This window comes from Carcharodon carcharias, chromosome 6 (assembly GCF_017639515.1).
Source record: "Carcharodon carcharias isolate sCarCar2 chromosome 6, sCarCar2.pri, whole genome shotgun sequence".
Lineage (NCBI taxonomy): Eukaryota > Metazoa > Chordata > Chondrichthyes > Lamniformes > Lamnidae > Carcharodon > Carcharodon carcharias.
This window is the reverse complement of record NC_054472.1, coordinates 183,207,460-183,219,877: the sequence shown is the minus strand read 5'-3', so window position 1 is coordinate 183,219,877 and position 12,418 is coordinate 183,207,460. Positions and strand designations below refer to the sequence as shown.

Here is a 12,418-nt window from a genome sequence, read left to right as displayed (position 1 = left end):
AGAGGGTACAGGGGAGATTTACGAAATAGTACCAGGGATGTGGGACTTCAGTTAATGTGAAGCGATTGGAGAAGCAGGGATTGTTCTCCTTAGAGGAGATTTAATGGAAGCGTTCAAAATCATGAAGGGTTTTTGCAGATTAAATGATGAGAAAATGTTCCACCGACAGAGGATCCAGAGGACGCAGATTTAAGATAAGAAGCAAAAGGGCCAGAAAAAAGATGAGAAGAATTTCTTCTGGACAGGTGAGTCACTGTGATCTGGAATGCACAGCATGAAAGGGCAGTGGAGGCAGATTCAATAGTAACTTTCAAAAGGGGATTGGATAAATACTTGAAAGGGAAAGATGTGCAGAGCTGTGGGGAAAGGCTAAGGAAATGGGATTAATTGAATAGATGAGCCAGCACAGCCACAATGAGCCATTGGGCCTCCTCCTGTGCTGTACCATTATATGATCCCATACATTTGGCTTTTTGCCAGATGGGTGTGGAACCTGCAGGGAATAAACAGACTCGGTTATTGTCTGCTCTTTCTCTACTCTTGTGCAACACGAGGTAAAAGTGACACACCAGTGGCATGCTGCCACGTTTAACACAACCTCACAACATGGCATTGGCAGAGCTGCGCATTTGTCCCACTTAAAAGCCGCCGTTCTGCTTTTTCTTTCTGCTGCAGATCTCCGAATTTTCCCGTCCGGGGAGATGCCCGCTGGTGTTGGAAAATCCCTGCCCAAGATTAGCGTCTGTCACCCATCCCCGTACAGCTCAGTGGCTGGTTAGGCCCTTTCAGAGGGTTTAGAATCAGGGACAAAAACAAAAAAATTGCTGGAAAAACTCAGCAGGTCTGACCGCATTGGTGGAGAGGAAGAGAGAGTTAACGTTTCAAATCTGTATGACTCTTCATCAGAACTAAAGAGAAATAGAAATGTGATGAAATATAAGCTGTTTAAGGGGGGAGTGGGACAGGTGGAGCTGGATAGAGGACCAGTGATAGCTGGAGGCCAAGGAGAGATTGCCAAAGATGTCATAAACAAAAGGTCAAAGAGGTGTTGACGGTGGTGATATTAGCTATAGGATGTGCTAATGGTGATATTAAGGGTAGAAAGCAGGATGAGCAAGTAACAGATAGCCCTAGTGGGGGGTGGGGTGAGGGGATGGGATTGAAATAGACTAAAAGGTGGAGTTAAAACAATAGATGGGAATAAATTTTAAAAATAATACTAGAAATAGGTGGGAAAAGAAAAAAATATATAAATATATATAATAATTATTAGAAAAAAGGGGATCAAATAGGGGGTGTGGATGGAGGAAAGAGTTCATGATCTGAAGTTGTTGAACTCAATATTAAGTCTGGAAGGCTGTAAAGTGCCTAGTCGGAAGATGAGGTGCTGTTCCTCCGGTTTGCGTAGAGCTTCACTGGAACAATGCAGCAAGCCAAGGACAGACATGTGGGCATGAGAGCAGGGTGGAGTGTTGAAATGGCAAGCGACAGGAGGGTCAGGGTCATGCTTGCGGACAGACCGAAGGTGTTCTGCAAAGCGGTCACCCAGTCTTTGTTTGGTCTCTCCAATGTAGAGGAGACCGCATTGGGAGCAGCGAATGCAGTAGACTAAATTGAGGGAAGTGCAAGTGAAATGCTGCTTCACTTGAAAGGAGTGTTGGGCCCTTGGACAGTGAAGAGGGGGGAAGTAAAGGGGCAGGTGTTGCACCTTCTGCGATTGCATGGTAAGGTGCCATGGGAGGGGGTTGAGGTGTAGGGGGTGATGGAGGAGTGGACAAGGGTGTCCCGGAGGGAATGGTCCCTACGGAATGCCACCGGGGGGGTGAAGGGAAGATAAAGGGAACATCCCTTTAGAATCAGGGAATGGCTACAGCACCAAAGGAGGCCATTCAGCCCATTGTGACCATGCCAGCTCTCTACAAGAGCAATTCAGCTAATACCACTGCTTCCGCCCTTTTATCACGTGTGCTCTGAAAGCAGATCCTGGGCCAATAGCTGCTGATGCTTCATCCTAGGCTGCCCTTCACAGCAGTGGTGGTTTGCCATTGTCTTCCACCCTCAGGGACAGGGTGAGGAGGCAGCCCCTAAGTCTCCCTCAGCTGGAACAGGAATTGAACCCACGCTGTTGGCATTAACTTGAACCACACACCAGCTATGTAGCTAACTGAGTTAACTAAGCCTTTCTCTGTCTCAGCAGCTTTGCAAATTTTCTCTCTGCAAGTGCTTAGCCAATTCCCTTTCGAAAGACCCAATTGTATTGTCCTCCACCACACTCTCAAGCAGCGCATTGCAGAGTCTAACCATTCAGTGCATAAAAAAGCTGTTAGTTCCTTTGCCAATCACATTAAGTTGATGTCCTCTGGTTCAGGTCCCCTTCAACCACTGGGAAGAGTTTCTGCATAATGTGTCTAAGTTTGTTGACAAGACAACACTAGGTAAGAATCCAAGCTCTGGGGAGGACACAAAGAGGCTGAAAAGATGCAGAGACAGGTTAAGTGACTGACAGAGTATAATGTGGGCAAGTGTGGGGTTATTCACTTTGCTCGTAAGAATAGAAAAGCAAAATATTTTTTTAAAGGCAGGAAACTTCTGAACATTGATGTTTAGACTGACTTGAGTGTACTTTTTTCATCCGTTCATGGAATGTGGGCATCGCTGGCCAGGTCAGCATTTTTATTGTCCATCCCTAATTGCTCTTGAGAAGCTGGTGGTGAGCTGCCTTCTTGAACCGCTGCAGTCCATGTAGTGTAGGGACACCCACAGTGCTGTTGGGAAGGGAGTTCCAGGATTTTGACCCAGCGACAGTGAAGGAACGGCGATATATTTCCAAATCAGGATGGTGAGCGACTCGGAGGGGAACTTCCAGCTGGTGATGTTCCTATGTGTCCTTGCCCTTCTAGATGGAAGTGGTCATGGGAGGGACAGATTATTGGTCTCTCAGGGAATCCAATGGTATAAGGAGTGGGTGGGAAAGTGGAACTGAGGCAGAAGATCAGCTTTGATAATATTGAATGATGAAGCAGGCTCAAGGGGCCGTGTGGTCCACTGCTACTCCTATTTCTTATGTTCTTTCGTTCTCTCTGTCCACTGATTTTGAACACTTCTATCAAACCTCCTCTCAACCTCCTCTTCTCCAAGGAGAACAATCGCAGCTTCCACATAACGTAAGTCCCCCCCTCCCTGGAACCATTCTCATAAGCGTTTCCTGCAGCCTCTGTAAAGCCTTCACTTTCTTCCTAACGTACTCCCAGGGCGGTGGACAGTCAACCACCATTGCTGAGGTTCTCAAGTCTACTATAGGCCAGATCAGGTAAGGATGGCAGATTTCCTTCCCTAAAGGGCTTTACCAAGCCAAGTGACTTTTTACAACAATCTGGTGGTTTCAAAATCATCATTACCGACACTAGCTTTTTTTAAAAATAAACAAAATTCCAGACTTAATAATTGAATTTAAATTCCCCAGCTGCCAGGGTTGAATTTATTCAACTCATACTACTTTAGTCCCGGTGTCTAGGTAACCAGTGTAGTAACATACCACGATACTACCCTAGTTCCAGTTTCAGAGATGATATCGTCTGAAGCTATTGCAATTGTTTACTCATTCCTTTCTCTTAAAAAGAAATTAAGCGTGTTCAAGCATCGGGCCCTCCATAGGCTGGCCCATCAGTTGCTTTCAAGGTTATAAAAAGTAATTCCACCTACCCACATTGGTTCCCTAACCGTTAATATCCTTGCCTCTGAGGAAGTTTTGAAGTGGGGGGGGGAGTCCACAAAATGGAGACATAGCCTTAAAATTAGAGTTAGACGATTCTGGGGTGATGCCAGGAAGCACTTCTTCACACAAAAAGGTAGTAGAGATCCGGAACCCCCACCCAAAAAGGCTTGAAAATTTCAAATGTGAGACGGATAGACTTTTGTTCCACAAAGGGTAGCGAGGGATACTGGAGCAAAGGTGGGTAAATGGAGTTGAGGTAATGATCATCGAAAATCCAACTGAATGACAGAATGGGAGCAAGACCTACTCCTGTTCCTATGTTAAAAAAGAAGTGCATTTATCCACCTCAGCACTCAGAAGTGCAAGCGAGCCCCAGGAGGGCAGAGGAAACACTTCAAGGACACCCTCAAAACCTCCTTGAAAAAGTGCAACACCCCCACCGACATCTGGGAAACCCTGGCCCAAGACTGTCCGAAGTGGAAGGAAAGTACCCGGGAAGGAGCTGAACGCCTCGAGTCTCATCGCCAAGGGCTAGCTGAAGCCAAGCGTCGACAGGGAAAGGGGTGCGTGGCAACCTGGGCATCCCACCCACCCGTCACCCTCCCACTGTCTGCCCCACCTATGATAGAGACTGTAGGTTGCGCATTGGACTCTTCAGTCACCTGAGAACTCATTTTTAGTGTGGAATCAAGTCATCCTCGACCCTGAGGTCCTGCCTAAGATGACTCAAAAGCACAGAGTTGTCACAGCAATTTGCATTTAGCAAACTCACACAGTAATGATGACCTGACAGTTGTTTTAGCAATTTTGGTTGTGGAATAAGTATTGGCTCTTCTTCGAACAGTGTCGTTGAATCTTTTACAGCAAACAGGGCTTCGGTTTAACATCTCATCTGAAAGATGGCTCCTCCGATAGTGCAGCATTCCCTCCATACTGCCCTGAGGTGTTAGCCTAGATTGTCCACTCAAATCTGTGATGTGGGACATGGCGGTCTGACTCAGACCCTATATACCAACATGTACTGACCCATTTTCTGTGCCAATATTTATCCCCGTGTGACAAAAACATTTCTTACGGTAGTCTTGGGTGGCATCATTGCAAAGGATTTGGGCAAATGCCAATTCTGTTTATCTCTTCCCCGGGCGCCGACAGCATTTCTTTAAAAATCTGCCGACGGATGAATTCTTTCATTAGTGCCCTGGTCTATTTTGCTTTGTGGGTCGACTGTCTCAGAATTCTCATTTCCCTTTCATTGGCTTCTTGGCTCAGTTTGGATTTCAAGTCAGAGTGCACCTTCCGCAGACGTGAATGCATTAAAAGATAGAATGTGAGAGACAGTGAAGGAACGTGAAATGGGGAGAAGTAAAAAGGGATAAAGTGAGCAGACGATGAAACACAGCAGCAAAAGGAAGAGAAAGTTGTGAAGAATTGGCAGCAAGGGACACAAGAGGAAGGAGGAGTTGCATGAAAGGGACCTTTTAAATTGTTTTTCTGGTGAACGCTGTTGCCAGGATCAGTGGGGTCCTTACCATTTAGCATCCACTTACCAGCAAATTGATGCCAACTATATTAAATGCTTCTTGTTGGAGATTACCAGAAGTCCGAATTTTCTACAATTTGGATAGGAACCTTCTACATCCTGCGGGTTACCACTGACCAGAAATTGAACCGGACTAGCCATATAAATACGGTGGCTACAAGAGCAGGTCAGAGGCTGGGAATCCTGCGATGAGTAACTCACCACCTGACTCCCCAAAGCCTGTCCACCATCTACAAGGCACAAGTCAGGAGTGCGATGGAATACTCCCCACTTGCCTGGATGAGTGCAGCTCCCACAACACTCAAGAAGCTGGACACCCGCATCCACAAATATTCACTCCCTCCACCACCGACACACAGTAGCAGCAGTGTCTACCATCTACAAGATGCACTGCAGGAATTCACCAAGGCTCCTTAGACAGCACCTTCCAAACTCACGACGACTACCACCTAGAAGGACAAGGGCAGCAGATAGATGGGAACACCACCACCTGGAAGTTCCCCTCCAAGTCACTCACCATCCTGACTTGGAAATATATCACCGTTCCTTCACTGTCGCTGGGTCAAAATCCTGGAACTCCCTCCCTAACAGCACTGTGGGTGTACCTACACCACATGGACTGCAGTGGTTCAAGAAGGCAGCTCACTAACACCTTCTCAAGTGCAACTAGGGATGGGCATTAATGCTGGCCCAGCCAGCGAAGCCCACATCCCATGAATGAATTTAAAAAAAACTTGACTTTTCTGTCTTTATTGATTAGGGATGGAGAAAATGCCATATTGTTTTACGCCCACAAAACGTGATATTTTCCAGACACAATGATGAATTTGCTCCATTGGAAATTGTTTGGTAAGCAATCTTTTTAAACGCCTTGTTTGAAAGAAAGGGTGTGTCAATTCATGCAGTCTTTATGAGCGCATAAACAGGGAACAAGAGAGACCAAGGGAAAATGCATGTGGGACTTAAAGGCACTTTTTTTTTGAAGGGAGCAACAGTGATGTTTTTGTGATTTTATTTCTCTGCTGAGAAATTGCTGATAACAGGCGAGATTTCTGCTGTTTTAAGGGAGGTCAGTTCTGCTGCAGTTGTGATTCTTTCCTCTCCTGATAATTGCCCCACCTGACAGCCTTAACTGCTTGTCTTTTCAATTTGAATTTCACTGTTTTCTCTCTGATTAGTCAGTTAATTTTATCTGACGCATTGTTCAACATTGTTGTCAGTATTTCATAGAATCACAGAATCGTGCAGCACAGAAAGAGACCATTCGGCCCATTGTGCCTGTGCCTGGTCTTCGAAAGAGCTGACCAATTAGTTCCACTCCCCTCCTCCCCCACAGCTTTGCAAATTTATCTTCTTCAGGACTTATCCGATTCTCTTTTAGAATCTGCTTCTTTCAGGTGGTGTGCTCTAGATCATTAAAAGCTGGTTACATTAAAAAAAAACTCGTGTCACTGCCAATTATTTAAATAAAGTATTATTTTACAATGCTTAGTTTAGTTCCCTTCAATGTGATGTGTGTCCTATCCAATACCAGGAGCTGCTGGGCATTCCTTTGTAAAAAGTGAATGAAAATGTTGGCCCAGCAATGTTGTACTAAATTATTGACTTTGTGTTATGCTTCCTTTCAGTCAGCCACTGGTGAAGGCCTTTTAAGAACTATTTGTTTTGAGTCATACAGAGTGCTGTTTGAAGAGTATCTTATCTTAACTAGGTGTGTTTTGCCTATGCTTCCTGAGACAGAGCCTTCACTATTGCGAACAGTGTTGATTCCATCCCTAAACCTCTCACTCTTCCTTTAACACTTCATGCTTTGCCCCAAATTTTTTTTTGTCACCTATCCTAATATCTAGCAGCCACCATAAACTGGAGCTCATCTAAAACTCTGCTGCCCTCTGGAATTCCTTTGCTCTCTAAACCTCCCCGCCTACATACCTCTCTCTCTCTCTCTCCCCACCTTTAAGATGCTGTTTAAAATCTACCTCTTTGGCCAGGTTTTTGGTCTCCAGTCCAAATATCTCCTTACATCGCATGATTTTGTTATATTAAGTTTTTGCTATATAAGTGCAAGTTCTTGTTTGGCTAGTAGTTAAATCTATTTTTTTAGTTCTTTTACAGGATGTGGGTGACACTGGCTAGGCCTGCATTTTTTGCCCATCCCTAATTGCCCTTGAGAACATGCTGGTGAGCTGCCTTTTTGAACCACTGCGGTCCACAGCGCTGTTAGGAAGAGAATTCCAGGATTTTGACCCAATGGCAGTGAAGGAACAGCGATATATTTCCAATTCAGGATGATGTGTGGCTTGGACGGGAATTTGCAGGTGGTGGTGTTCCCATCTATCTGCTGCCCTTGTCCTTCTAGATGGTAGTGGTTGTGGGTTTGGAAGGTGCTGTCTAAGGAGCCTTGGTGAATTCCTACAGTGCATCTTGTAGATGGCACACACTGCTGCTACTGTGCATCGGTGGTGGAGGGAGTGAACGTTTGTGGATGGGGTGCCAATCAAATGAGCTGCTTTCTCCTGGATGGTGTTGAGCTTCTTGAGTGTTGTGGGAGCTGCACTCATCCAGGCAAGTGGAGAGTATTCCATCACACTCCTGTCTTGTGCCTTGTAGGTAGCGGACAGGCTTTGGGGAGTCAAGAGGTTAGTTACTCTCCACAGAATTCCCAGCGTCTGACCTGCTCTTGTAGAGACAGTATTTATATGGCTGGCCCAATTCAGCTTCTGGTCAATTGTAACCCCCAGGACGTTGATAGTGTTGATTTTTTTATTCCTCCACAGAACCAGTGAGCTATGGCAGCAATCGGTGGGTAGGTTGTGTCTAAGTTGGTACGAGTCAGCTGCAATGCTGGCAGCGGCTGTTAGGTTAGGCCCTGGTTGGAGAGGGAGGTGGTGTGGAGGGAGGAGAGGGATCCTGACAGGCGCAGTGTTGGTGGGTAGGAGGGAGGAGACCGGGATATCAGTGGCTTATGGTTATTTTGTGAAACCAGGTGCATCCCCTTCAGACCCCACAAAAATGAAACCAATGACGCTGCTGCAATTGCTGTTTCTCAAGTGACATCCAATAGCCCCTTGAAGAAAGAACTTGCATTTAGTTACTCCTCTAATGTGGCATCAGCAGCCAATTTGCTTACAGCAACCTCCCACAACCTGTGATAATGATTCGGTCAACCGTTCTTGAGAGGTAAATATTGGCTCTTCTCTGTCTTCCTGAGAGGGCAGGAGGGGCTTTGGTTTCATATCTCATCTGAAAAATGGGTCCATCTGAAAGTGCAGCACACCCTCAGTACCACACTGGAGTTCCAACCTTCACTTATGTTCATTTGTTGCCCATCCCTGATTGCCCCTGAACCAAGCGGCTTGCTAGGCCATTTAAGAATCAACCACGTTGCTGTGGGTCTGGAGTCACATGTAGGCCAGACCAGGTAAGGATGGCAGATTTCCTTCCCTAAAGGACATTAGTGGAACCAGATGGGTTTTTATGACAATTAATGATAGTTTCATGGTCACCATTTCTGAGACTAGCTTTATATTTCAGACTTATTAATTGAATATTAGAATACTGAATAATTTGTTCAGGATAGTTATTGACTGGATGAATAGAGCTGCTGCGGTTGAAATCACTTACAGGGGCTCAGGGAGAATCTGCAACTTAAGGGGAGCCTTGAAAGCTTTTCAGTTCTGTTCAATAAGGTGGGATTTGAACCCATGCCCACAGAGCATTTCTGGATTATTAATCCAGCAACATTATCACGACACAACCGTCTCTCCCACTACATGCTGGAGTCTCTGAAATGGGATTGAAACCCACAAATTCTGACTCAGAGGTTTTGGTGCTACCCACTGAACCACAGCTGACAATTTAAGGTTGGGGTACTTAAGACCCAGTACAAAGTGCCTGTGCTACCCAATTTTATCCCAGTTTTTCAACTGGTGTAGCTGCCCAATTTGCACAAACAATCAGCCTAATGCCCATTTAAGGCAGAAGCCGGGGCAATTTGAAGTCCTCCAATCCAATGTGGCGGCCACCAAACATCAGCTGCCAATCAAGCACAAAGTTATCCCAGTCTAATTTTGACCAAGTTTCCCTTGTTTCACACCTGAACAATGGGGGAGACCATATCCCGATGAGTATTAAACTCTTTTCAATGGTGTTGCGAAACTCAACCATTTTTAAAAAAAATTATTAATGGGATGTGGGCTTCGCTGGCTGGGCCAGCATTATTTTGCCCATTCCTAGTCGCCCTTGAGAAGGTGGTGGTGAGCTGCCTTCTTGAACCGCTGCAGTACATCCACAGTGCAGTTAGGGAGAGAGTTCCAAGATTTTGACCCACCCTGTTGCAGTCTATTATCAATATTTTTGCCTGTGGAAGGATGGTTGTATAACAGTGCAATGAATGGGTACATAACCACATGCTTCATATGGTACATCAGTGAAATCTGCTATTGTTAAAAACTACTGCATTTAGAAGTAACCTACTTTAAACAAGCCCCTGATATTGAGTCCACATGATGTATTAAAGGGGTAAATTATTTCACAATATTTAGAAATCGTTAACAAATAACTTATTGGCAGTTATGTGTTCAGTTCCTTTTGACTTGGCCACTGTGATTCAGTGGGTGACACTCTCTCCTCGGAGTCTGGAGGTTGCGGGTTCGGGTTCTAGACTCTTCCAGGGCTGCATTGTTGGAGCTGCCATCTCTCAGGTGTGAAGCTGAAACCCCATGTTCCCAACTAAATGTACAAAATCCCATGAGGCTATCCAAATCAGAGCAGGCTAGTTATCGCTGGTGTCCGGGCCAATATCTATCCCTCTGCCAACCTCGGTGAAATAAAAAAGATTATCTGGCGATTTATAATGCCGCTGTTTGTGGGAGTTTACTGTGAGCAAATTGGCTGTCTCCTTTCTTATCAGTGGGGACACTTCAAAAATGACTTCATTGGCTGTAAAGCGCTTTGAAACATCCTGAGGCCATGAAAGGCGCTATACAAATGCAAAGTCTTTCTTTCCCCGAATAGCACCCAAGTCAACCCCACGAAGCTGTTTCATCCCCGCCCTCGTTAAAGGAGGAGGTTAACCACTTGTTGGGGTTGAGAGGAAGAGTGACATTCGCCTTTCGAATTATTTTTGTTCCTGTCAACTAAAAACTTAGACCCCCACCCCCACCCCCCCCGGAATCTCTCATCCCCGGTTCCTAGTTCAGAGGCCACCCTGGGTACCTATCTTGGGCCTGAAGTGGACGACGAGTGAAACGCAAAGTGGAACTGCGGATTTGGCGAGGAAATTCGAGAATTCAGCCCCTCACTTCCAAAGAAAGGGCAGCTCAAAACCCCCGAAGCGGCGAAGGGGTGACCCCTCGGAGATGAAGAGAAACAGATTTCCAGTTCCTAAATCTGTGCACAGTGTCGTTTATGAGCATTTATTTATTTATTTATTTTAAATTTGGCCAGCTGAGCTCAACTTCACGCCCGTTCCAAAACTTTTGCATCTTTTCCAGCAACAAGTGTTCGTGAGAGTGAGAGCCGGTGCCTGGTCCTGTTTCAAACCCCCTCTCTCTCCCTGTCTGTCTGCAGGGACTTGGGGAGGGAGGGGCACCAGGGGCCATAGAGGAGGGCTCGCCCTGGGGAGCCTTAACCTTTCAGGGTTAAAATTTGTACAGCAAGCGCATGAGGGCAGAGGGGGGAACTGAATCTTCAAGCAGCACTTCTGAAATCACAGCGTCACGCACGGGAAAATATTCAACGCTGTACAATAAAGTCTGAAGTCTCCCTCCTGTGTTAACCTCCCCTGCCCACCCTCCTCCCCCCATCACCCCCACCCACAGCTGGCACTGTCAGCGCCTCTCACCTGGTAAGGGTGCAGACTGTTCCAGGTAGGTGGTACCGTGCTGTTCTGCCCTTCAGAGGCAGCATTAACAACCGCCTGGATGGTTGTCACTGAGTTCGCAGTCTGCATGGCTCCGCTCTCTCTCTCTCTCTCCCTCTCTCTCTCCTTCCTTAAGCCCCACGCCGCTTCGCTTTCTCCTGTCAGATCCGCTTCTCCCGTGCGCTGGCAGGCGGAGGCTGTGCCGAGTCAGAGCTGACCATCTCCCCGTCCATTGCCTTTAACAAGCCAGCAGAGAGAGATAGGGAGAGAGAGAGAGAGAGAGAGAGAGCAAACAGGGAGGAAACCGCCCACCTTTTCTTGCTTCCCAAGTGTGTAACCACCTCCCCTCAGCAACTCTCGGCACCACTGCCCAGGGAACTTCCTGATCGCCTCCGGGACACTGGAGATGGGTGATGATGAGGTGGAGCCTTCAAACTCTGGGCAAATCAAACCAGACCCATTACTCGGTGCAGAGACGCCAGCAGCTGTTTGAACCACCTCCAGTCCCCACTCTCGCTTCAAAGAAATCAGGGTTTTGATGTCACACAGGCGAGTGTGTCTCTCCAGTTCACTGGATTTATGACAGGCTGTCCGGAATGGCCTTTAATCCAGATAATTTGCCGGTCTGTGAGGACACAGCGGCTCCTGACACTGAAACAAGGCGGGGGATTAACGTGAAGCTGCCTCCACTTGGTCTGACAATAATGTGGATGGTTTACCATTGGCATTTTGCCTTCCCCTTTCTGCAAAGTCAAAGGGAAAAGACTGCAGGGGCTGCGAATCTGAAATATATATTAAAAAAACACGCTGGGGAAAACTCAACAGGTCAGGCAGCAACTGTGGACAGAGAGAGAGACAGAGACAGAGTTAAGGTGCCCATTGTTCTGATGAAGGGTCATCTACTCCCTTTTAAGACAGAGATGAGGAGATTTTTTTTTTCCACTCAGAGGGTCAATAGTCTGTGGAATCCTTTTCCCCAGATGGTATTGGAGGCCGGGTCACTGAGTTTATTCCAGGCAGAGTTTTGACAGACAAGTGGGGGGGGGGGGTGGTCAAGGGTTATTGGGGGCAGACAGGAAAGCGGAGATGATGCCACAACCAGATCAGCTATTGACTAGCAGAGAAGGTTCGAAGGGCTGAATGGGCTACTCCTCGTAAGTCCTATGTCCCTAACCTTAAATGTTAACTCTGTTCTCTCTCTCTCTCCACAGATGCTGCCTGACTTGCTGCATGTTTTCCATCATGTTTGGTTTTTAATTGATTTTTTTGTCAAAACCTTTCGTCTTGCACTCATCAGGAC

At 46.5% G+C, this 12,418-nt stretch overlaps 1 protein-coding gene across 4 annotated transcripts in view; it reads right to left on the bottom strand.

Moving 5' to 3' along the window:
* Nucleotides 1-11,537, bottom strand: part of LOC121278688 (NIPA-like protein 2) — a 99,849-nt gene extending 88,312 nt beyond the window's left edge. For 2 of the 4 annotated variants that reach the window (XM_041189031.1, XM_041189035.1), the window contains exon 1: nt 11,101-11,533. In XM_041189031.1, the coding sequence (XP_041044965.1) occupies nt 11,101-11,208 (108 nt within the window). In that variant the 5' untranslated portion in view covers nt 11,209-11,533. Of the gene's footprint in view, nt 1-11,100 lie in introns of all 4 variants that reach the window. The other 2 variants (XM_041189033.1, XM_041189032.1) reach the window with 2 other exon arrangements.
* Between the last annotated feature and the right edge of the window lie 881 nt (nt 11,538-12,418).